At 41.7% G+C, this 26,216-nt stretch overlaps 2 protein-coding genes across 6 annotated transcripts in view; one reads left to right on the top strand and one right to left on the bottom strand.

The window, feature by feature from the left end:
• Positions 1–15,298, top strand: part of GYG1 (glycogenin 1) — a 30,819-nt gene extending 15,521 nt beyond the window's left edge. For 2 of the 4 annotated variants that reach the window (XM_035133204.2, XM_035133201.2), the window contains 4 exons: positions 6,109–6,235; positions 12,058–12,277; positions 14,191–14,241; positions 14,462–15,298. In XM_035133204.2, coding sequence (XP_034989095.1) covers positions 6,109–6,235; positions 12,058–12,277; positions 14,191–14,241; positions 14,462–14,647 — 584 coding nt within the window. In that variant the 3' untranslated portion in view covers positions 14,648–15,298. The remainder of the gene's footprint in view (positions 1–6,108; positions 6,236–12,057; positions 12,278–14,190; positions 14,242–14,461) is intronic. The other 2 variants (XM_035133205.2, XM_035133203.2) reach the window with 1 other exon arrangement.
• A 3,899-nt stretch (positions 15,299–19,197) lies between these two features.
• HLTF (helicase like transcription factor) overlaps positions 19,198–26,216 on the bottom strand; it is a 30,126-nt gene continuing 23,107 nt past the window's right edge. For both annotated transcript variants that reach the window (XM_060274490.1, XM_035133509.2), the window contains exons 21-25: positions 25,815–25,934; positions 25,036–25,148; positions 24,263–24,443; positions 23,221–23,301; positions 19,198–22,062 (exon numbers count right to left, since the gene is read on the bottom strand). In XM_060274490.1, coding sequence (XP_060130473.1) covers positions 21,922–22,062; positions 23,221–23,301; positions 24,263–24,443; positions 25,036–25,148; positions 25,815–25,934 — 636 coding nt within the window. In that variant the 3' untranslated portion in view covers positions 19,198–21,921. The remainder of the gene's footprint in view (positions 22,063–23,220; positions 23,302–24,262; positions 24,444–25,035; positions 25,149–25,814; positions 25,935–26,216) is intronic.

Raw genomic sequence — 26,216 nt, 5'->3', positions numbered from 1 at the left:
TCACCATTATAAATACTTCAGCCAAGCTTTTAAACAAATGGTAAAATAGTTTCTGTTTTCTGTTATATGTTTATATCTCCCTTCTCATCATATCTATATTGTATGATATCCCATTTTCCTCCAAGAGATTCAAGGTAGCAAACATTGTCCCCACCCCCTATTTTTTTTCCTTCACAACAAACCTGTTAGGTAGATTAGCCTGTGGGAAGGTCCAAGGAATTGCAACCAGCTTCATGGGTGAGTGAAGATATGAACCATGGTCTCCACTGTCCTACTAAATCCTACTAGCTCTCAGTGTACATAGTAAGAAGGTTGAAATAATATTCCAGGTCTTCAAAATGCTTCTAAAGGTTTCAGTCATTTATTTATTTATTTTGGAACCAATTCAATACCTGGCAGATAAGAGTGGTAGAGATGAAAATTTTCCCATTCAGACCACTCTAAAACAAATACCTGCAGCCATGCTACTTAACACAAGGGTTCAAACATCCGTTACAGGATTGGATGGACCAAAAGGTAATTACTGCTTCTAAGAGTGAACTTGAGTAGAGAAAAGACTGGAGCTAATGGGAAACGAGGGAAAAGTTACTATTTGTGTTGCCAAGTCAAACATTTGCACGCTCCAGCGTTTTCCAGGCAGGGTGTGTTCCAGCTTGAAGTTGCCTCGAGTGCCATTAGGCAGCCTCTACTGTAAGAGCTGATGGGGAAGGAAGCTTAGTATGTAGCTCAAGCAAAGATGTTTGGAGCACCTTCAGGCAGCAGTGACCAAGCAAATAGAAAAGGCTATTGGGGAACATTAGCTGCCAGTTTTCAGCCCCCAGGTGCCTTGGTTCTGCAATCTTCCTCACAGCTTTAGACATGGGGAGGTGACCAGGATCTCCAAGCAATTACTAGGACCATCCTTGCTAAGTTCCACATCATAAAGATTGGGTGGGGAGAGGTTTGTTGTTCATCATGCTTGCCAGATAGTGGCTCCACAATTGCTGTAAAGGTAAAGGGACCCCTGACCATTAGGTCCAGTCGTGAACAACTCTGGGGTTGTGGTGCTCATCTTGCTTTACTGGCTGAGAGAGCCGACGTACAGCTTCCGGATCATGTGGCCAGCATGACTAAGCTGCTTCTGGTGAACCAGAGCAGCACACGGAAATGCCGTTTACCTTCCTGCTGGAGCGGTACCTATTTATCTACTTGCACTTTGACGTGCTTTCAAACTGCTAGGTTGGCAGGAGCAGGGACCGAGCAATGGGAGGTCACCCCACTGCGGGGATTCGAACCGTTGACCTTATGATTGGCAAGCCCTAGGCTCTGTGGTTTAGACCACAGCGCCACCTGCATACAGTTGCTGTAGTGAATAGAATTATTGTAGAAGGGCAACCCTGACATTTGCAAAAGTTAAAAAGAAGGGGGGAACCCCCCAACAAAGGGCCAATGTGGACTGAGTATGCTCAAAAAGTATGGGATATTGAGTACTTGTTGGAAAAAAGAGAGCCTGAACTTGGGGAAGCAGAATCACCTGGGGGAAGGCTAGCTTAATGTGAAGGTGCACTAGGCTTGCTTGAACCTTGAAGGGAAACCCTTTTGCTAGGAGATAAGGATGCATTTATTTATAAGCCTTTCTTGCTTAGGCTAATCACCCAACAGGGCCGTAATGTATTGCAAGCAAGAGAGTGCAGTAGGAAAGAGCCACCAGGGCTCAGGAAGTCACACAAAGTAGACATTCCACATTGGGTGACACCCCTGAGCTTGCTTGCTGTTTGTATAGCATCATTTTCATTGTTAACGAGGCTAAACTCTGCTGCTTGTGATGGAATGCTTTTGTTCTTTAACAAAATTCTCTGTGTAGGAAATGGTGAAGATGATGGTTGTTTGACTGACTGCTATTATATTGGATGGTTCAAGTACATGGGAACTCTGCCTAGGGAAAAGGCTATTTACACTACTTAGAAGCAAAAGCTTTGCTTCTGTTCATAGCTGCACAGTTGAATTGGCTCCAGTTTGCTATAAAATATACATGCAGACTAGATACTGATACCACCATGAATGGATTACCATGGGAATGCAATCCTAGCTAGTCTGGAACAGGGGGGGGGGAAGCATTCTAGGGCTGCATTCCCATAGATTAAACTTGCTACTAAAGTTACTTTCTAACTTTTGAAATTGCTTGCATTGGTCAGTGGAAGCTAAGAGAAAGTCCTAAGAGGCAGTTCTTGTCCTGAATTCAGTTGCTTTCCATCAGATGCATTTGTTCCAATGAATGAAAAATTATTGTCCTGCAAAATAAAGTACCCATGTCAAATAGCAAGAGTTATTTGGGACTATACTTTTGAATGACTTTACTGTCTGTGCTGCAACTTAAGCACTGGCACCAGTAAAGCTGGCATGGATATGAGAAGGCTTGTAGTAAGAAGAATAGCGATTTCATGGTGTTTTGTCTGGAACAAAACACAAGTAGAAGTGTTGTGTTCTTTCTGACTGTATTTCACTCATTTGGCTTTGGCATAATAAGATAGTTTTGAATTCATCTGGGGGAGGGGGAGAGAGAGAAGCAAGTGTGTTGAATTTCACTCAAAGTGGAAACATTATAATGGGTAAACTCTGATGCTAACCATGGCACATTTGAAAGCAAACCTCAAGCGACATATTTCTGCTGCGGGAACTAGAAATGAAGCTGTTATTTCCTTAGAAATGTCTGCAGTGTCCTTTTCTTTACTAGCTTTGTGAAATCCTTGCCAGCAAGTAGCCCTGAATCTAGATTACAAACTTGATACAGGGAAGACTGAACCAGAACTTCAGTAAGAATTTGATAATCTTGTATAAGTAGTAATCTTGAGTCCGTAGAAAGCAATCCTAGTATACTTCTATCTGCCTCTTTAAAAAGAAGCATGGGGAAAGAATTCCATTCCACAAATCCAGGCCCGGCTCTAGGTGCAGTCCCGGTGGCGCAGGGCACCAGGGGGGGGCGCTGCGCGGCGAAGCCGTGCTGCGCGCTGTGAGGGCGGGGGTGCCGGAGCGATCTCCGCGCCTCAGCGCCAGGGCGTCCGACCTGCTTGAGATGGCCCTGCACAAATCTTTCTGCTGCTAATGAGAAAAAACCATGCAATGCACCTCCTTAGAGCAATAGTTCAGCTGCATAAAACTTCGGGCTTAAAACTTCAAACACCAAACAGTAGGATATGCTTGCTACTACAGAGTTCAGAAATGACATTATTTCCAGCCGGCATACAGTTGACAAAGTCAGAATTTATGGGTTAAGTGTCCAGAACCAATATATCCAATAACCTATAGGTGGTGGTGGTTCTTATTAAGATTTAAAATTGTATTCTGTCCTTCAGGTGGTTTACAATATAAAAACACAAAAATACTTAGTAACAAACAAACAAAAAATACCCCTACACACACACACAGAGAGAGAGAGAGAGAGAGAGAGAGAGAGAGAGAGAGAGAGAGAGAGAGAGAGAGAGAGAGAGAGAGTTTAAAAGGTCAGATTGTCTGATTAGATAAAGGCCTGGGAGAAGAGGAATGTTTTTGCCTGGTGCCAAAAGATATGTAGCGAAGGTGCCAGGCAAGCCTCCCTATGGAGAACATTCCACAAATGGGGCGTCATTGCAGAAAAGGCCAGTTCTTGTGTTGCCACCCTCCAGACTCTCGTGAAGGAGGCACACAAAGAAGGACCTCAGGTGACAATCGCAAGGTGCAGGTTAGTTCATATGGAGAGAGGCGGTCCTTGAAGTATTGCAGTCCTGAGCTAAGTAGTGTGGGCAGTTTGTCTCTCCTTGTGTAAATGAAATGTTAAAAGCTACTATCAGTCTTATGTAATTTTTACTACAATTAGTTATTGTAAAACGCATGTTGAGAATGTATTGACTTATCTAGAATTCCTGCTGCCTTAAACTGAAATGGATCTGAACAGTTGTCATTTGATGTGGAGTAGGGAACCTGTGGCCCTCCAGAAGTCATTAGATTACAACTCTCATCATCCTTGACCATTGACTACTACTACTACTAATAATAATAATAGAAGCTGTCTGCCAGTATATTATTGATCCAAATAGTAACAACTGTTGTAATGATTATGGATGCCTGAAAAGCCATGTACTTCATTTTTCCCAAGCTACACCTAAAACCCAGACATTTCTGTCCTAGCTCTGTCTCAGGCATACAAAATCTGCTTGGGTCTGCCAGGTTTTGCTGTGGCTTTGGCTCTAGTTCTGAACACAGTCATTAATTGGGTTACTGGAGCATTAAGTATTTGGGACCTGTTTACCTGAGGGACTGCTTGGTCCCATTTGTGTCTATCTGACAGCTTTGATCTGTGGAACATGTGCTTTTTAGAAATGTCATATAATGCTCATTCTACATTTGCAAAGAGTTGAGCTTTCAGCATGGTAACACCTATGTTTTGGAACTCTCTGCTTAGTGACGTTATGTAGACGTCTCCATGTGTGTTTGATGCCTGCTGGAAACTCTTTCACCAGATCTCTGATTTAGTTTTGTATGTTTGTTTTTAAAAGTGTGTTTCTGACTTTTATCTGCTTTATTGATTTTCTTGCATACACCTCTTAAGATAGTGTTTCAATTAAAAAATTTAATAGATTTTTCTAACTAATTAAAAGTTGGTGTCCATAACTCTTGTACAGCAATATGTCATACATGAGGCTGCCTCTGAAGACGGTTCGGAAACTTCAGCTGGTGCAAAATGCAATGTCCAGACTGCTCACCAGACTAAGAATGTTTCAGCATATAGCACCAATCCTGGCACAACTGCACTGGCTGCCAATTAGTTTCTGGATTCAATTCAAAGTGCTGGTGTTGACCTATAAAGCCTTACACAGCTCAGGACCTCAGTGTCCTAAGGATCCCCTTGCCTCACATGAACCGACCCAGATCCTGCACTTGTCATCTGAGGCCCATCTCTATGTCCCCCGTCCTAGAGAGGTTCAGAGGGTGGCAAAGGAACTGGTGTTTTCTTTGTTGGCTCCCAGATGTGGAATGCTCTCCCCAGAGAGGCTCACCTGGTGCCATTACAACATGTCTTTATGTGCCAGGCAAAAACGTTCTCTTTACCCAGGCTATTCAATGGCCGGTGGGGGGGGGAGGGAGACTGTTGTTATGACTATTTTATTATTAGACTAGTTACAGGTAGGTAGCCGTGTTGGTCTGAGTCGAAGCAAAATAAAAAAATTCCTTCAGTAGCACCTTAAAGACCAACTAAGTTTATATTTTTGTATGAGCTTTCGTGTGCATGCACACTTCTTCAGATACCTGGTATCTTCAGGTATCTGAAGAAGGGTGCATGCACACGAAAGCTCATACCAAAATATAAACTTAGTTGGTCTTTAAGGTGCTACTGAAGGAATTTTTTTATTTATTATTAGACTGTCTGTCAGTACAGTATGTTTTTTATTATGTTTCTATCATTGATGTTTTGTAATGTGTTTATCAGAAGATCCCAGGGCGGTGTACAATATTAAAAAGAGTGGTATATAAATTGACTGACTGAATGAATGAATACATAAATAAAACCCCTCACTTAAGGGCAATACACCACTTTGACAATACAGTGGTACCTTGGGTTACGAACACTTTGGGTTACAGACTCTGCTAACCCGGAAGTAGTACCCAGAAGAACTTTGCCCCAGGATGAGAACAGAAATTGCGCACCGGCGGCAGCGGGAGACCCCATTAGCTAAAGTGGTACCTCAGGTTAAGAACTGTTTCAGGTTAAGAACGGACCTCCGAAACAAATTAAGTTTGTAACCAGAGGTACCACCGTATCATAGTTGCTGCCTTGCTTCTCTCCAGAATTGGCTAGGCTGAGTTACACAACAGACAAGGCCCTGTGACATCTATCTATTGCTTTCCACTGCAAAATAATCTGAAGGCGTACTGTATGACACACACAACCCCTTCTCAGGTCACTGAAGCAAATGCCTTGGGTAAAATGCCAGCAGTTTGGAGGCAAGAATACAAACTCATGAGTCACTGGTGCTTGCACACATCTTGATTAGACAACGGGGCAACTAACACTTAGAGGAGTTGTTTCTATTGGGTTGCTCAATTATGCATTGTCATGGCCCCTGTTAAACTCTTATCACGTCTCTCTTTCAGGTGGGGACCAGGGTTTATTAAACACTTTCTTCAGCAGTTGGGCAACTACAGACATCAGCAAGCACCTGCCATTTATTTATAACTTAAGCAGTATTTCGATCTACTCCTATCTCCCAGCATTTAAAGCGTAAGTGGACAAAATCTATAAAATCAACTTACGTATGTAGTTTTTTCTGTTCCTATTATGTGAAGGCTGTTTCCAAAGTGGAGACCTGCAGTCTGGTCTCTGCTTGTTCTTGCAAGGTGCCATCAAGGAAGAGCAAATATAGTCAAAATCAGAGATTATGACCTGTTGATATGAAAGTGTTCATACCTCATTTAGGACAGGAAGTTATTTGTAAGTCTGACTTTGCTAGTAGACTTCAATCTGTTGTAAATTAAATACCTAAGCTATGTTGATTACAGCTGGGGGTGGATTGTATGGTCTTTTCCACTTCTTTGTGACAGCCATCTGGGTCAACAGTGTTTACAACAAATATAATGTCTTAACTTCAAATGCAGGACTGGGAAACCATTGGCCACAGCCAGCCTAGCCCAGTGGCCAGGAAGAATGGGAGTTGTAATATAGCTTCGCCTAGCTTCCTGATCTTTGTTCTGAGCACTTGTCCTGATGTTGCTTCATAGCATGGAGGTCCTGCAGTGTGGCTACTTTACACCCATGACATGGAATGTTGAAACCCCTGGGCCATGTGGGAGGTGCCCGTGGCCCTGCTCCTTCCAAAGCTGCTAATGCCCACCCTAAAACTGCATCCCATCTGACCCAGGGATGGTCACCCCACCCTTAGTATAGGAGCCCTCCTACCATCGCAGTACAGAAAGGACCGGTAATGCAAGACATAAGCCGCTTTTGAATACTTCCCAATTGTCTAAAACATCCACAAATGTAGTCCACATTTGCTTGAGACTGAGTGCCAACAGGACTGTTGGAGAGGCCTGCTTTCAACCCCCACCCCACCCCAGCCACTGCTGGGAGAGAAATAGGCTAGAACAACAAATGGCTCTGTTCAGTTTCCACCTCTGAACGTGCTGGCAAGTGGCCTTTGCAGTGTCCATACAGAAATGCAATACGGGTACTCTATAAAATCCTTTGGAAAAGGAATGAGAATGCCTTCTTAAAAAGGTAATATTAAGACACTCTAGGACAGGCACCCCAAACTTCGGCCCTCCGGATGTTTTGGACTACAATTCCCATCATCCCTGACCACTGGTCCTGTTAGCTAGGGATCATGGGAGTTGTAGGCCAAAACATCTGGAGGGCCGCAGTTTGGGGATGCCTGGTCTAGGACTTCAGGATATACAGTGGTACCTCTGGTTCCGGACGCTCCAGTCAGATCCCAAGGTTTCCACAACTGGAGGAACCGTTTCTCTGCATGTGTACGCAGCGAAATCTGGAAAAATACTTCTGGGTTTGACATGTTCACATCCTGAAGGGTACGCAACCAGAGGTGTGCATATCCAGAGGTACCACTGTATTGTGAGCTGTTGGACACTGAGGCACAGTGTGTGTGTGTGTGTGTGTGTGTGTGTGTGTGTGTGTGTGCGTGTTTCCTTCGAGTAGACATGATGCACAATACAGTCGCATCCTACATTTGAAACTTACAGTGCCAGCCTCTATGGGTCTGTTCAGAAGTAAGCCCTGTTAGTTCAGTTGGATTTACTCCCAGGTAAATGAGTATAGGATCGTAGCCTTAAGTCCCTTTGATGAGAGTCACAGACCCCATGGTCTTAATCAAAAACATATACAGAATAGTGTATCTTATTTCACCCTGATGTAGCCTAAATTATTTCTTTATGATGCCACCTGTAAAGAGTCCAGATTTAAATTCTCCCTGGAAATTATAAGGTTTAAGTAAATATCTTAACCCATGCCACTCAAATATCCAGAAGTTAATGAGCGATTTGTATGAGCAAGTCTCCAGGCAACATCAAGTAACTAGAGTTCTGTGGAGCAGCTAACGTAAGCAGTGTGTTCGGTGGCTCAGGTTCAAAATGTCTTGTGATCGCAGCATCATATGAAGCACTGTCGAGTTAAAATTAGAAGACTTATTCTTGGATGTCCATGCAAACTGGAACGAATACATATTACTGAGTGGTTGGTAGAGAGAATATCTGGCTCAGTGTATGGCATTGTGGTGTTGTGTCTTTAAGCTATTGACTTACTTGAATCATGTGCTGTCTAGTTCCTGTGGTTCACCTCCTTTCTGTTTTGAGGTCAGGTTTGTTGTCTCTGCTTTTGGTGGACCCAAGGCTGTTCCTCTGTCCATTCAAGTGACAGCTTGAAAGCCTGAGTCTCTGGGAAACTTGTGGCTTTCAGGGATAATGAAGTTGAATACAAGATGTCCCCACCCAGGGGATTCAAGCTGTGCCAAGAAGTTACAGCTCACGGAATGAATGACATTTTAAACCCTGTTATGATCACATCTAATCTGCTGGCTTTTTAGAATGGAAAAGGGGATTTATCAAAAACAGGTGCAAACCTCAGCCTCTTAAATAAAATCCTCCAAGCAGTGATGTCAGGGTTCCAAATAGGTCCAGGTAGCTAACTTAGCATTTTGCTCAGGCGAAAAGGCAATTGGCAGTGGGATCAAATTACTATACGGCAGGCCTATAGTATACCTAACAGCTCATTCCATCTTCCCACATACCCCAATAGGCTGCCTTTCTAGTTCGGCCTCTGCCCCTCCATTGCTCCATTGCTTTGAGCTTGACTTTGGCTAGTCAGAGAGAGAGAGAGAGAGTGTGTGTGTGTTCAAATCATTCTATATCTCTGCTGGAAGTCAACAAGGGAGGGGATAATAATTTCATCCAGAATCTACGACCAGCTGCAGCCTAACTCCCTATAGTAAAATTATTGAAGTTAATAATAATAATATAATAAATAATAATAATTAATAATTAATAATAATTTATTATTTATACCCCACCCATCTGGCTGGGTTTCCCCAGCCACTCTGGGCAGCTTCCAACAGAAAAATGAAATAAAATAATCTATTAAACATTAAAAGCCTCCCTGAACAGGGAGGCTTCCATACTACCGTGTTTCTCATATTATAAGACATGTCTTATATTTATTTTTTCCTCAAAAAAACACACTATGGCTTATTTTCAAGGGATGTCTTATTTTTTTCCTCCTCCTCCTGCCGCGTCCGGCATTGCTGCTGCGCCTATCACTATGTCTTATTTTCGGGGTATGGCTTATATTCCTTGAATGCTTAAAAATCCTGCTATGGCTTATTTTATGGGCATGTCTTAAAATATGAGAAACAGGGTAGAGCTCGCCAGGTTTATGGTCAACTATTATTAAAGTATCTCCTAGGCCAGTGAACTATGAAAACTATAGAAATAACCCAGATGCAAACTGTCATGTGAAACGACCAAAGCAACTTAGAGATGAGAAGTCAAAATTGAAAAGCCTTTTTAAATAACATTTCTTTTCTTCTTTTTCGGTACTTTAACTTGGAACAGGTGTCCTATATAGTACTGTATGGGGTTTACAGAGGACATCTTTTCCTTTCCTCATTATCCTTTAGAGCAAAAGCACTCGGGAACAAGCCTCTCAGCTGCATTGTTGCTCCATCGCTGGGGGGAAAGAGTGTTAACCTTGGAACATGCATTCTTCTAGTCATGTTTGCCTCCCGTGATAGTATAAGCAGTCATGGGCTCAAGCAGGCAAATTCCTTCCATTCTCTCTCCTTTCTTTTTTTCTTTTTTCATTACGTTCAACTGAAAGCTTCAGTATTCAGTGGCTTAACTGCTCTTGACCCTAGACTTGACCTCCAGACTCCATTGAACATCTTGTTTCCTCCTAAAGGGCAGGAATAGGGATAGGTATTTTTGTATTTTTCTGCTGCTAACTGCCGTAAGATATTCAGGCACAAATTTATATGGATAAATAAATACATTTGCTTACAAAAAAAATTGTATTTTTTTTTTACCTCCATGTCCTCAATATTCTGTAGATCTTGGAAACTCACCCAAGCCCTATAAAACCTGTATTTTTGAACACCTAGGAAGTAATCTGATTTTATGTAGAAATCATCACCTCTTTTCTGGGTGACCTTGTTTTGCTTCCAAGCAGGCAATTTACCCACCCAGGTTTGCAAGTAGAAAGGAACCTCCGTCAGATCATTGCAATAATAGCAGTGACCATTTTGCATGGGGTCCATTATGCCCCTGTTCTCTGGTCCGAAAGGACCCATGTGTCGATGATCGTGTGTCAATGAGACACACCTAAAATTTCAGCTTGTAATGGGTGTTGCCTGTTCGGCCTGCAATAAAATAACAGTAACAATATTTAGAACTCATAGTGGATTGTCAGGGAATGTCTCGTTGAGGACTTAGGTTTGGGACTGACCACAAGCATTTTGTATTACAGGCGCGGGGGTTGTGTTCCGGGTCACTGCGCACTGCAGTGGTCACACGCAAGCCTGTTTCACCCAACTTCCAGAGTCAAAAGTGCACGCACATCTGTAGTCCCCCAGAAAATGGTTGTCCCCCTGTATATTGAAACCGGGAGGTTTTGAGAGGAAAAATGTTTTTCCTTCCTTCCCTCTGAAACTTTCCCATTTAGTACAAAAAGGGGAGGTTTCCTAGCTCGGTGGCACACATTTGTCGCCCAATATCTCCCAAGATACTTGCCGTAAAATTCTTGAGCAAGCCAGTTGTCCCTTTCAGCTGACACCTTCAGCAATAAATGCCAGTAACTATCACATACCCTCATATTGGAGGTTAGAGATGTGGCTGAACCTGGTTTGGATTTTTGCCCCCAAATCCACTTGTCAAGACTCTCTACCTGACCAAATTCAGCACTCGGTTGTATGCGTGAGCTTTGTGCTATATTGGCTAGCATGCAGTTGCAGTGCTTGAACCTCTGTCTCAATGGACAGTAACTGCTGTGTAAAATGCTAGATTCCTTCATTGTTTTTGATGGGCAGCTCTCACTTGGGGAAGGGGTAAAAAAATAGTATATAGGGACCAGACATTTTCCATGTCCTTACAATGGGGTATACTAGAAATCTCTCTAGACTAAACCAAATCAAAATTGTGTTAAGTTCTGGAAGCTCACAGATCCCTGTTGTTCCCCTTGCGCTTTAGTCTCTTTGAACTTCTTCTACATATCACTAGGGAGCCACAGACTTGCAAACAAAAAACAATCACCCACCCCATGTTATCTCAGGTTATTTCAGTTTTGCTTATGAATAGATAAACTATTAATCACTCCTATATTTATATATATATGGTAAAGATGGAGTTCTATTGTGCAATGCTGTGGAAGCACAGGAAATGTGCAAAACCTGGCATAAAATCCAGCATTTCTTTGTAATTCAAGAAACCTTTAATAAAAAAATATTATATATAGCCAGCATTTTAGGGATTTAAGGCTCTGGTTATTTAAAAAAATGTTCTAGTCCTAAGGCTGCAAATTGGTATTGCCATGCTATATGGTGTGAACACTAGCAAAATGTTTAGACTCTAGAATGGGGCCAATAGAAGGTTTGGTTGCCAAAAGAAGGAGCCTTAATGACTTGCATACCTCTTTGCTATTCACATGGCAAATTGAAGCAGAATGAATTGTGCAGACTCTGTGCTACTTAATACAGGGCATAGAACAGTTCTCTTGGCACTGAATTGTTACCTCGGTGCAAAATTTAACCTGTTTCGAATTGTGATATGCAGCCTCTTGCTTTATATGGGGTTTCCTGCTGAGCAGTTGCCCTAATACTTGTATGAAATCCTTGTAGTGGTCGCTTTCTGGTGGTCTTAAAACAGTTACTATTGTTTGTTGTATTTAATGCATACATAATGAGGTTCTAGTCTTGGTAGATTTTTTAGGTATGCTTACTCCGGTGTGCAGGAGCCATGACAAAGTGCTCTCTTCTGTAGCCACCCATCAAGCAGAGCTTCTCCTGACAGGTGCCTTCCAACTCTTAAAATTCCATGATTTTGTAGGTTTGGGACAAATGCTAAAGTGGTTCACTTCCTGGGAAGACTGAAACCATGGAACTACACATATGACTCCAAAGCAAAAAGTGTCAAAGAAGATGCTCAAGATCCCACAGCGATTCATCCAGAGTTTCTCAATATGTGGTGGGACATCTTCGTCACAAACATTTTGCCACTGCTACATCAACATGGTGTCGTTAAAGATACAGCTACTGGTGTAAAGGCGGTATGTCTCCTTAATGTATTTAACCTCTGCCTTAACTGGAGAATTGTGTTGGGGGTGGTGGTGGTAGGAGGATCACGTTCTTTGTGCTTGTGAGAAAGCCATTACTTGGCCTGAAACTAGCATGATTGCTACAAAAACAGCTTGCAGTCCTGCAATAACAAGGCTATTTAGGGCAGGCTTCCTCAACCTTGGCCCTCCAGATGTTTTGAGACTACAGTTCCCACCATCCCTGATGGTCCTGCTAGCTAGGAATCATGGGAGTTGGAAGCCAAAAACATCTGGAGGGCCGAGGTTGAGGAAGCCAGACTTGGGGATAATGACCTCAGCCAAAATGGGTTCGATATTTTCCTAATTTAATGCAGCACACTGGCTTGGAGCTTCAACTGTTAACTAGTGGTTGGGTACCAGAATAAGTTTAAAACTTCTGGACCATGCTAACGGGCAAACTAAACAGTAACTGGGCCAGGCCTACCTATATTAAGAGATCAGTAACCAGATTCTTTAAACATTTCTCCCACACATCTCTAAATTGTATTACAACTAGATATTACAGTTTAATACTAGTTTCTACTAAAATGGTTGTTAAGGGGGTCAGGAAGCATGCACACCAAGTAGGATTGAATGTTAATATAGTAAGCCTTGAATCTTCAAGATTCAGCTGTATTATTTTTGGACTGTGTATACAAATTGTTGTAAATCAGATGGCTGCAACCGCTGTCTTCACACTGCATTATTGCAATTTGGAGAGGTCTTATATGGTGACTGGCCTGAACCGTATGACTCACTAGGCTGAATTGTTTGGCATGGATCATTACAAAATGCTTACTGAAAACTGTTAATCATACATGCACAGTGCTGGGTGGTAACACTTTCTGCTACTTAACATTCTGTAAGCAAGTTAGGTGTGGTCCAGAGCACTATGGGTGGTGCCCCGCAAGACAAATTTAATTCATTCCGCGAGTCAATTTGTTTTGCGAAAAATTCATCTTGCGAATCGCGGTTTCCCATAGGAATGCATTGAAATTTCTTTTTTTTGCCCATAGGAACGCATTAATTAAATTTCCCTATGGGAAACCGCGATTCGCAAGATGAATTTTTCGCAAAATGAATTCGTCTTGCGAAAAAATTGTCTTGCAGGGCATTTGTCTTGCGAGGTACCACTGTATCTAAACAGTAGTCCCTTTGAAACAAATGAACCCAAGTTAAGTCATGGCTATTAATTTCAATAGGCATACAGTACCTTGAATGTGAATAATGGTGGATACAGCCCTGCATCTCCAGTAGTCATCATTTGGTTCTGTATACCAATGGATTTTTCTTTTAACTTCAGATCTAGCAGGTTTTCTGCCTCTTAACTCTCATTTGTGTGCTTTGGAAGTGAAATTAGTAGACATCCAAATTGCCATTTAAACATCCATATTCGGCAAGATTCAAACTTAGGTGGCTTAGGACTCATGCATGAAACCTCCAGACACTTAATGTTCTGTTTGCAGTGCTTGGCAGCACCACATATGCAAACTTGCCAGAAAGTGATTTTCATGTGGATGTGCTTGCAATTTTTTATCAGCTCCCTTATGCGAACAGAAGTGGCAGTTGATCTGCTTATCTCTAATGGTGGGGTTGTACCTGCCATCTTGAATTTTGTATTGTAATAAAACTAGAAATGTATACCTACAGATTCTTAATAATGATAAGCTAGAACTGTCATGACTCTAGCCTTTCCCTGACTTAGCTAGCCAAAACTACTTGGCTTTAGCTTCTCATGCATGCAGTGCAGCTTTGAACACTTAAGCTTGGTATACAGAAAACAGTAGTTAAGTGCCAGTACCTTTGGGTTGCAGAAAGGTCTAAGATCTGTTCTTTAGCTATGCTTTCCGTTTCCCCTATTTCACCTTTCTAATGAACTGTTACAGCTATCGGGCTTGGTCTATACACTGGCTTTCTCTTGTGGCTTCTGCAGAGAGGTATGAAGAACTTACACCTGTTGCTAACTACCCACCTGCTGTCTCGTTGACTTGGATATGCCCTTCATTATTTTACAGCTCCTTCATTGTGTAAATGGTGCTTGCTGCTTTGCATGGGAATCTCTCGTTGGTTTTCCTACCCGCTGCTCTGTCGCTTTACGCCTTGCCCTTTCTTACAACAGTGCAGTGGTACCTCTCCCACTCATTCCTCTCTTTCCAGGAAGAGGTAGCGGAGGCCGTGTCCCACTTGTCACTTTCATCTGCTGCCGTGCCAAACTCGCCGCCGTCACCACCAGCTATATCCTCAGAAGAGCGCAAAGAGAGATGGGAGCAGGGCCAGGCTGACTACATGGGAGCAGACAGCTTTGACAACATCAAGAAAAAACTTGACACTTACCTCCAGTAGAGACGCACTTGTATCTGCTCTGCAGACATCAGCAATACAAGGACGTGTTTCACAGCTATAGCAACTAGGGAAGCCAGATAGGGTCAAATTAAACTTGCTAGCAGCTTTGCCCACTGCTCAGCTGAAGGCTGTTGGCAGTACTGCAGGTAAGAACTGAGCAAAAGCTGTTGTTCTAAGTATGAATCCTTATCCTTGTGCCAATCGTGTGTCCAGTAGCCAGATCTTCTCCTCTTGCACAAAACCTGTAAAAGAACTTGTTGGGAACAGGACACTGGACTGGGGTGATACTCCAGGCTTACACCTATAGAACTGTTGTGCTTTACCTCTTCCTTTCACCCAACCCCACTAAAACCCCACCATCATGTTTTGCTTGCTATGTTAAAATAAGGACTAGAGGTTAAGGCAGCTACAGTGAAGGGGCCTTACAGTAAGGACATCAAAAAAACATGCAGCAGCAATCTGTGTAAAAAACATTGCTTTTCTGTCGATTCCAGCCTTATGGAAGACTTCTGACCAGACTTCTATGCACAGTACCTATAGCATGGCAGATACTTTTGTTCAGTTCTGTGTACTTCTGGGACTAGCAAACCTTTGAACTGTTAACCTGTAAAATGGCACTGAACATGCACAATAAAAGAAATCATGGTAAAACCTATAGCACTACTCTTTTGTCAAGTGGCAGTAAAAACTGCCGCTTCAAACCTACTGCTCAGGATCTGTAGTCTGTGACATTGGCACAAGGTTTCAGAGCAGAGCCTGTGAAAGAGATTTTCTCACATATTACTGAAAAGCATCTGCTATAGGGGCTGTTCCAGCATTACATTTTTGCTGGGCTAAAACTGGTTCTGTGTTCCACTTAAGTATGGTAAATAGTAATGGTAAGATCATAGGTGTGGCACATGGTATGAAGGAGAATGGGAAATGTGTGTGTCTTTGAGTTCCATTGGGTTCTCTTCTGTAGTTCATCTAAAACAGAGCTAAATTTCTGGTTTAAGAAAACAATGACTGCCATAAAGGTGTGGTCAAAGGGCTTACACAAATGCTGTCGGACATACCTAGCCAACGAAGGACCTGTCTAACACCCAGCCTTTCATGAAAGTGAATATATTTCTCTCAATATACTCGGCCATGTCAACAGAGTAGTGGTGCAAACAAGGCTTTATAAAGCGTGTATACCGTGTTTCCCCCTTTTTAAGACACCGTCTTATTACTTTTTTTTCTCAAAAAACCACAGGGTGGCTTATTTTTGGTGGGATGTCTTACTGGTACCGGTATTTTTATTACGAGTCTGAGGGAAGGGAGGTGTGTGCGTCCCTGGTGCAGCCCTCTCTCCCCGGCCCTGGGATGTTCGCGAAGGGCTGCTCTCTCTCTCCTCCAAGGTGGGGACTCACTTAATAGCAATCTGCTACACTGGAGCTTCTTAAATCTAAACCAGTATAATGGAATCTATCTGTGTGATACAGTCCTAGCAGTAGCCTATACCTAAAGCAAGTAAGGATCTCTACCAGCCAGCTGCCCAAGACTGCAAGACTGTCTGAAGTTCCAACAACATAGCACTTTGCAGTGCTATCACTGATAGCAAAGAAGCTACCTGCTGAGAACAAAGAAGCCAGCTAAGCAGCAATTAAGATTGCTGACTTGGTAAATGGTAGCAATTGAGAAGCAATTGAGCCAGCGAGGTGAGGAAGCACGTGTTGTTAGGACCGGCAGTTTAACTTTTGTGTAAAGCAGCGTTTAGCAGCTCCTTTTAGCAGCTCGCAAACAGCGAAGGAAAAAGTCCTTAATAAATAAATAAAAGTCCCCAAGGCAAGGACTGCGATCCAGACTACTTACAAATCCTTAAAGGGGCAGCTCCACAGACAACCAAGCAGCATAAGGTAGAAAGAAAACTGCAGCAGGATTTTTAAAAGGCTGCTTTATGCCCGGTAAAAGCAATGAGACAACAATCAGACACGGGAGATTCCCGTTAAGAGGAAATCAACGTGCATTGAATGGAAGGGAATTTAGGGAAAGGTGGGGGGAAGCGAGAGGTGGGCTGTGTGTGTGTGTGTGTGTGTGTGTGTGAGAGAGAGAGAGAGAGAGAGAGACGCAGGGGGGGGAGAGAGACAGACGCGCGCACGGAGGTCTCTCCCTAAAAGGGAAAACAGCCTTTGCATTCTTCAATCGCCCCTCTTTTCTTCCTCGTGCCTTCATCTCCTCCCCACCCCACTTTTCTCCCCTTCACCAAGTAGAGCTTACACAGCTTGGCTAAAAAAATTATTTTTGGATCTTTTTATTTAAAAAAATGCTCTCAGAAACGGGGAAGGGAAATCACAAGGCTTCGGCAGCCAGCAGCTACGGCTGTTCGGTGCATTTTTACAAGCTTTTAAAGGAAATACGTGTCTGTGGAGCGACAGCAAAATGGGGAGAGATTTTTAAGGGGGGAGTTGGCTGGCAGGAGGGGGGTTATTGCTAGTGGGTGAAGGGTCTATCAGTATGTCTTATTTTCGGGGTATGGCTTGTATCGCGCAATTGCTTAGAAATCCTGCTATGGCTTATATAATGACTACGTCTTAAAAAAGGGGAAACACGGTATATGCATGAACCTGACTTGTTTCTATTCTGTGGGCTGTGTTAACCTGGGTTAATTTTAGTGCACCATTAACATGCCTGATTATATAATTAAAAATGAGCGTTTAAAGCAGCACAACTACATGAATGGCTCAGAAGGGTGGTCATATGTAAAGCCGGTCATATGTAAAGCTGACTTTAGAAGTCATATCTATTAAATAAAAATCAACCCTTGCCTGCGGCAGCACTCTGAACTACATTCATCCAGCTATAACATGTCCCTGTACATTATTGCAAAGTGCATAGTGTTTCCAGAAAGCCACAGATGGGTTGTCAAATATAGAAAAGTGCAAGTTGTTATATACTACTTCCCACTAGCAGGCTGTTTGCCCATTCTGAAAGTGTACAGGTTTACGAATACATTCCTGAGGTGGGAAGAAGCTCTATCTCAATAGTGAGATACCACCAAGTGCCATACTGAGGACTCCAGTTCTAGGCTTGCCCTTGCCTTATGCCAGGGGTTCCCAAACTAAGGCCTGGGGGCCGGATGTGGCCCAATCGCCTTCTAAATCCGGCCTGCGGACGGTCCTGGAATCAGCATGTTTTTACACGAGTATAATGTGTCCTTTAATTTAAAATGCATCTCTGGGTTATTTGTGGGGGGATGCCTGGTGTTTTTTACATGAGTAGAAGGTGTCCTTTTATTTAAAATGCATCTCTGGGTTATTTATGGGGCATAGGAATTCGTTCATATTTTTTTCAAAATATAGTGCGGCCCCCCACAAGGTCTGAGGGACAGTGGACCGGCCCCTTGCTGAAAAAGTTTGCTGACCCCTGCCTTATGCAATAGCTTTCTATCCTAGTACCATTATTCAAGAGGCATGTTGTTTTTAGGCAAGGAAGGAATGTGTTGAACTCCAGGACAAAACTATTACTACTATATACACATGCTCAGTCATTTAAATGAATCCCCTGTAACTGCCTTACCAGTTCAAACGAATCAAGTTTAGAAATTTTTTGTTAGGAAAAATGTCCTTGCCTGGGGTGTATGAGAGATTCCTCAACAAAAACAAACTTGGAACTGGTTTCCCCTGCATTATGGTCCATGTGCATTTAGCAATTTCCCCATAGCTGTAGTGTTAGAATAGAGGGCTATTCGAATGATGCCCTCAGCTGAAAGAGCAGAGATTGCTGTAGGTGGCTGCAGAAAAGGCAGTGTGTGTGTTTAAGCAAGCAGACTGCAGGGTGACTCTGCCAAGCAGAGGGATACAAACACCTTTGGTAAAAGAAGCAACAGTTCAGTAAATAGGAACTAAAAATAGGCTTTGAAGCCACCTTCTGTATTGAAGTTCTTTGAGAGTGATGTGCAAACGGGGCAAGCAAAACTTGTCACAAAAACTGCAAACCACCACTCCTATCATTTATAGATTAAGGTGGTGGGAAGGTTGCCAATTCAATTTTTTAAACACAAATAGAAAAATCACAATGGATGGTGGTAGTTTTAAACTAGAAAGCACTTATGAGCTCCTACTTCTACATTAAATCCTTTCAGAAGCGGCCTATTTCTGCCACACCTGCAATCACCGGTAGTAAAAGTAAAGCAAGAGAACTATGGCATTAGTAGTAGTTAGAAATCATGCAGCTAAACAACTGTTCATGCCTGTTGCTTAAATGGGCTATCAAGTGCAGATTTACCACTCCTCGTCACCTTTATATTGGATACTTGTTTCTGCCAGACCTGTGTTATACATCTATACTAAGCTCTATTGACAGGCAATGTTTCTTCTCTCAAAAATCTATTTTCTGCTCTACATTCATCAAAGGATTTGGTATTTACCTTAGGCCAACAACAACACATCATTCTGCTTCATACTTAACCACTCCTACAGCCTATTGTAGAGAAGAACAGAGATCAGCTTCAAGCCTGTAAAAGTTGGGAGAACTACTGTTGTGACACACTAGTGTTCAGTCTTCAATTTTCTCATTCCTGGCTTTTAGCAATGCTTTTTAAATGAAAGCTTAGACCATCCCTCCAGATGTTTTTGGCCTACAACTCCCATGATCCCTAGCTAACAGGACCAGTGGTCAAGGATGATAGGAATTGTAGTCTCAAAACACCTGGAAGGCCAAGGTTGCCTATGCCTGGCTTAGACAGAGCAAATTGAATGAGACCTACAGATTTGTAATATCCAATCGCCAGACAAGGGTTGTATTTCACCAGGTCTGTAACTAGCATTGCCTCTGTGGTAGACTAGACAAGTTGTAAAAGTGACGAATTCAAAAGTTCTGGTCTATTGGGCCAAAAAGTTCCCCCAACTTACCTGAGGCCACTCAGTAAATTCAGGAGTAGGGGAGGTGAGCCATGTCACTATGACAACACTAAATTATTTTGCTCTTTTATACCTCAGGTTACAAATGCTTCAGGTTACAAACTCCGCTAACCCAGAAATAGTACCTCAGGTTAAGAACTTTCCTTCAGGATGAGAACAGAAATCGTGCTTTAGCAGCGCGGCGGCAGTAGGAGGCCCCATTAGCTAAAGTGGTGCTTCAGGTTAAGAACAGTTTCAGGTTAAGAACGTACCTCCGGAACGAATTAAGGTCTTAAATGTTTTGGCTACTTGTTGGATGCACATCCCACTAGCAGTGTTGGATTTCCCCATTTCTGTGGTGTCCATAGAAGACTGCCACAATAAACAACTGCCATCATAATTTAATATCTCAGCAAGGGCAAGGAAGCTATAGATATGCTGATCTCCAGCTCCCATCTTCTCCACCCAGTATGGCCAATGGTCAAGGATTACAGGAGCTGTGGTCCAGTGATGATAACCCGCCTGATGTACTATCAAGGGAAAATTGTGTTCCTGTCTTGTTAAGATGCTACAGGAAAAACAGGGGAAAGTTACCCACTCTTAGTTCATGTTACCCTTTGTGCACTTAGCACTCATCCATCAAATTTCTACATGCTAATCCTTACAAAGCCAAACAAACAAACAAAGCTTTAAGAAAAAATGAAGGGATGGGAAAATCTCAAATGGCACAATGATGAGAGGAAGTGAGTGGCTTGCTGGTTACAGAATGCTGTACAGGAGTACGCCACATCTCAATGTGTTTTTTTCCGTGTTCCACTAGTTTTAACTACTTGCTAAGAGTGGCCAGCATAAAATGGGGACAGCAGGGGAATGCTATCAGCACCGGAGATTTTGATTTCTGATTAGCAGATAAGCTAGGCGATGGGTGAGAAGCTCATGGATATAAAGCTTGTTATCGATTCTTCTTGTGCATTTTTACAAGATCTGCCAGGAGCTTATGCCTCAGTTGCTGTTTACAGGTCATACTGTGCAGATAATCAAAAAGCGTTAAAAATGTTAATGATTATAGGCATGAGTTTGCATAAGCCACAATTTTATTTACCTAGAAATAAAACTTCCACCAAATTACTGAGGTTTTACTATTTCAATCGATGCTATTTCTTGAATGACTTTGCAGCAAGGGAATGGAAGCAGAGTAACAACTCAGACAAATGTTTACTTGTTTTCAGTAACTATGATTTCTGAAGTTTACTTGTTTTCAGTAAACATGATTTCCTAAATCCTGATTCTAGCTGTACAAGATAGTAGAAAATGCAGTATATAGTAGACAACAATCTATAGAGCGTTTTAAGTCATATCACTGTAAAATTAAGAGTTTGCAATTAACTAAAAATTGTGAAGCTGTAACTTAAATAAAATATTTTACTTTTAGGAGTTAAGATTGTTTGGCTATAGTGTAGCACAAAAAAAGGAAGGAACTTAATTCTGGTCATACACATCCTCATTTTACAATCCTTTTCTACTGATGTAGACAGTTACAGGAGCACATGAACTAGGTTATCTAACTGGCATTCGCCCCAGAGCAAAAGCATGTTGGTCATTGTCAATCTGCCCAACACACAAATAAAATATGACACTGCTAGGTGACTCATTTAACTCTACTTTAAAGCATAGTATTCTTTGTTATGAGTAATACGTGCCCTTCGTACACTAAACACAATTCAAGAAAATTTGATAAAAGGGCATCAGTGCATTTAAACAACATGTTGATAACTACGTTTTGAAGTCCTGATGTTCAGGATAGCCACCACCTTAAATCCTATGTCTGCAGTCCTAAGGAATATAGGATACATTGGATCTCCCCCAATACTTCAGCAAAGGAGATCTGCTGTTGGTCCCCCACAACCACTGCTGCAAAAACGTCTGTGGCTATGGCCCTGCCAATGTCAGTTCTGATGCCAATAATACCTGAAGTGGGGATATCATATCAGGAAGATTTTTGGACATTCCAGGAGAGGCTTGGATCCAAAGAATCCTGCTCCTACCCAGTCCCCCAACACTGGCGGGGGGGGGGGGAGGAGACACAACCTGGGGGGGCTCCACCTGAGGAGCTAACAAAAATCTTTCTTTTATTTCCCAGGGAAATGGTGGCCAGGAGGGAAGTATGGATAGACAGAAAAATGAGAGTAATTAAAGTTCTCATCTGTCCTAAAATTGAGAGCCACCATGCCTTAGGAATGCAGCCAATAATAATAATAATAATAATAATAATAATAATAATAACTGCATCAGTCTGCTTGTTACATGGCACATCTTATGCCAATGATGATTTAACAGAGTAATTATAAAGCTATGTACACACTGAACAAGTAACATTCAGGTCAGCTGTAAATTAGCTGGGCCTAACATCTCAAGTTATAAATCCATCAAAGTCTTGATTTCGTTAATTTTTGTTTCACTAGAAGGTTTCTTGCTTCCAAAGGCTCCAGTCGCAAGTTCTTTCTTCTTCTCCTGGATTTTCAGCATGTTTTCCTCCACCGAGTTCTTCACAATGAACTAAATGCAGTTTTTAAAGAAAATGGCAAATGAAAGGGGGGGGAAGGAAATTCACTGCTATATTACTTTTCCAAAGGTACTTTAAATATGTTACTGAAAACATGCTATCCTAAAGCGTGATTCATTTACTATGATGTGAAGAAGTAATAATAGCAAGGAGACAAATACTAGAGCATGGGGGATGAGGGAGCCTGTGACCCTCCAGGTGTGAACTCTCAAATCCCATCCCTGACCCGTAGCCACACTAATGAGACTTGGGAGTCCAACAAGAGCTGCAGGTCCATAGGTTCCCCATTCTAGGATAAAGGTTCTCAAACTGTGGTTCACAAACCATAGTTAATAGTATTTGTACTTGGCCCCATACTGATTTAAACCTGACACACTCAATCTCACAAAACACATGCACATCCATTATCTAAATATCATTATTGTATGCTAGGATAGTTCAGTTGGTAGAGCATGAGACTTAATCTCAGGTTTGTGAGCACAAGCCCCATGATGGGCAAGATTCCTGCATTGCAGGGGGTTGGACTATACGATCCTCAGGGTCCCTTCTAACTCTGGTTCTATGTGCTTTGATTTGTAGAACAAAAACCATGATGTTAAGTGGTCCTCCATGAAATTTGGCAAACTAAGAGTTCAGGAAAAATATTTATGGAAAGTACAGTCCTAGAACTTACAGCAACAAGAAGAAAGTAGTGCCTTCATTTCTATTTGCAAATGCTCATATAGCAAGGAGCCTGATGTGTGGGGAAGCTGTCTTACATTACTATGTCAACTTACGGTAGATAGAAAACTATCTGCGAACCCCACTCCTGCACAAACAGCATAGGCCATTTTACAAAACTAAAATCTTGTCGGTGAGGGAAGCAAGATTCAGTCTGTTTCCCATTTTTGTGCTAAATAGTTAACTGGCAAAATATGATCTTTTTAACGCTCTTCACATACACCCTTAGCTACTCTATGCACACTCTGTTGTTTCAAAGGCCACATGTTTGCAATACAGAAAATGTGATTTAATTCCTTGCTAGTCCCTCTTTTATTATACTGCATCCCTAAGCACAACTGCAGGCTCTGGGTTCAGCGGTATGTATACGTGTGCTCGAATTAAAAGCAACTTCTTATAACCACAGGTGCTCAAGATATTCGCCAGCTCACCTTGGTGATGACAACATCCTGCTTCTGCCCAAGTCTGTGACATCTGTCAAAGCACTGGTCCTCTGCAGCAGGATTCCAAGCCTATCAGAGATATTCAGTAGTCATGCTAAGCCTTGCCAAAAGTAATGTGCTTTCAAATTTCAGATTTCTAAGCTATGATCACTATAGCACTGTGGGACTTTATTTAGTGTTTTACTAGCATGGCATTGGAAGACTTGAGAAGAACATATTCCATTTTCTATTAGTTATATACATGACACATCAGTCCACCAGCCCATTTCTTGGTGACAAACTGCCTATCCCATCAAGCTGCCTGGAATAAAGAGTATTCTTGAAGAAATAAGGTTTTCCGATTATAGTTAAGCTAGAATACAAAGGCTCTCCAGGGGAGCACATTCACTTCCATAAGATATAAAGCCTTTAAAGATGACCTTGGGGAATGAACTGGTACAATTTCACTTTTTCTTATAAGGATGATAGCAGGCACACAAACTCCTGATCTTAAAGGGGTATGGATGGAACCATTATGTCCCCCTGCTCAACCTCCACCAGCAAGGAGCACCTCAACATACATATCCCAAATGCCAGGTAGATAGCATTTCCAACAGCAGTAACCGGCAGAAACCCCTGAAAGGAGAGGCTGTACAAACCCTGCTGACATCATGTTACAAAAGGCCCAATTTGGGCCTTTTGTTGAAAACCAACTTTGGAGCTGAGACAGCAAAGGGACTTTTTTCCTCCCCGCTCCACAACTTCTACTCCTGAAAATGCAAGATCATCAAACCACACCTCTGCCAGCCAGAGGTTAGGATTGCTCCCTTAGCTTTTCAAGTTAACTTATGCACATTTACAATCAGCAGCTTTATTACAGGTTTTCTACCACAGCTAACCTGATGGGGAAAAACTTGCATTTTTTGCTGCAGCTAACACTTTCTTTTGCCATTATCTAGCTGCTAAAAATGAATTTCTCATTCCTTCTTATATTTCTAGGATGTGTTGCAGAGCCAGTAAATATCACACTGATTGACTAGTTTATACTTACTGGATCCATTAAAAATACTTGTGAAGCTGCTGTGAGATTCAAACCAACACCACCAGCTTTTAGAGATAACAGCATTATAGTTGGGGACCCTTCTTCATTACTTTGGAACTGCTGGATTGCCTGTACTCTTTGTTTCCGTGTCATAGACCCATCCAAACGAGCAAAAGCAAACCCAGATTCCCTGAATCAGAAGAAGTACAACCGTTAGTAAAATTGAATGTTCTGACCTCATATTATGGCATGCTGAATATTTCAACTGCCAAATTCCCAAAATGAAGGTGCTAAAAAGTTATAACATGACTTAGGTTATCAAAATATATTTTGATTAGTATTTTGCTGCTAAGTAAAATGTGTGTAAAATTGCATAGAAATCATTAAAAATGATTGCCAAGTACTTGCAGTTATATTATTAATTATAATTGTTATCTGACATTTTCAGAATTAAAATTCTTTGGTTTTTCAAAAGCAGTTTATGTGCTTCTTCATCAAATGTAGACTTACTAAGCTAAATGCTGTCCAACCATAAAAATAGCAGATTTGATTTCTTCACACCCAAAAACATCTTTTTAAGACACCTCACTCAATAAATTTGCAAAAACTAAGCCCCCCCCCCCTAAAATGACAAACCCTACTGATATGAAGTTTTGATTTTTTTTCATGAGAAGTTTTTTTTCAGGGGCAGAAATGCACACAGCACAGCAGACAAGATATCAAGTATTTAAATTTTTCAGTTCTTTGCTGAAGAAACTTAGCGAGCACATATTTCTACTTACTTTAGTGGAATCTCTATTAGAGTCAGGAACTTTGTGAACTGAGAAACTATTAAACTCTTAATAGTAGGATTTTGCTTCCTTAGTTTTATCAAGGCATGCATCAAGGCATTGACCTGAAACACAAAGTAGTCATTTTCAGTTTTACAAACAAATCTCTTCATTTCCCTAAGGTTTTATTGTTACAAAGGAAAGCATGCATGTTCTCAGAGTCCTGTGTGCTAGATTGACCAATCATTTCTCCCATTTCTTACCACCACAAACCAAAAATAATTGGCCTCACAGAAATGAAAGAAAATTGGTGAACCTGGAACAAAAATTGGGAAGAAAACTAATTTCCTATATAAAATGTCATTACTTAGGAGACCTAGAATCTCAATTTTGGAAAGCAACAGGAACTGTTAACACATACAACATGAAAATAATGTGTAACTTTTAGAAGTAGCAATCTAAGTCACATTAATAAATGGAATTAAATGTAGGAAGATATCAGGAAGTCACAAATGTGCAAGCCAGGTATTTTTCATAGGTAACAATTCTTTCCAGTTATGGCCTCACTTCCCGCTGCTTTTAGAGGCATAAAGCAACGAAGATGGCTAAAGCCAAAGACAAGGTAATAGAAAATAATATGGAGAAAGCAGAGTTCTTGCAAGAGTCTGGATGAATTGCTTAAACCCCAATGAGGACACAGAATATTCTCATGCATTTTAATGTACAACACATTAAGAACATGTTTTGCATACCACAGAACAAAGAATGAAGTGTTCAAATCTGACATTTACCTTTGAACTAGATACCCATTCTTGGCCAGGCTTTTTTTCACTATCCAGTTCCTCTGAAGGACATTCTACTAAATTTTCTAATCCAACCACTTTCCTGCAAAGAGGACATTTGGCGTTTGTCTGAAAAAGACAACACAAGTTTATAGTTCTGAGAAATACACTGTTGTGATCTGCATGTTTAAAGGCTAGCTTTTGTATTATGCTTACATTAGAAGTTCAGCGGGGTTTTTTTTGAAGAGGGTAAGGTTCCACATAAAACAATATACAAAGTGAATACTACAAAGAATTACCGTAATCAGGTCTCTTTGGAGGTAACATTCTACCATGAACAAATTAAACAACACTGCCATACTGTGTACAGTACAATTGACATCTGAGTCCCCTTCCCTTTTTTCCTAGATA

Source organism: Zootoca vivipara, chromosome 5 (assembly GCF_963506605.1).
Source record: "Zootoca vivipara chromosome 5, rZooViv1.1, whole genome shotgun sequence".
Classification (NCBI taxonomy): Eukaryota; Metazoa; Chordata; class Lepidosauria; order Squamata; family Lacertidae; genus Zootoca; species Zootoca vivipara.
This window is presented reverse-complemented; position numbering and strand designations above follow the sequence as displayed.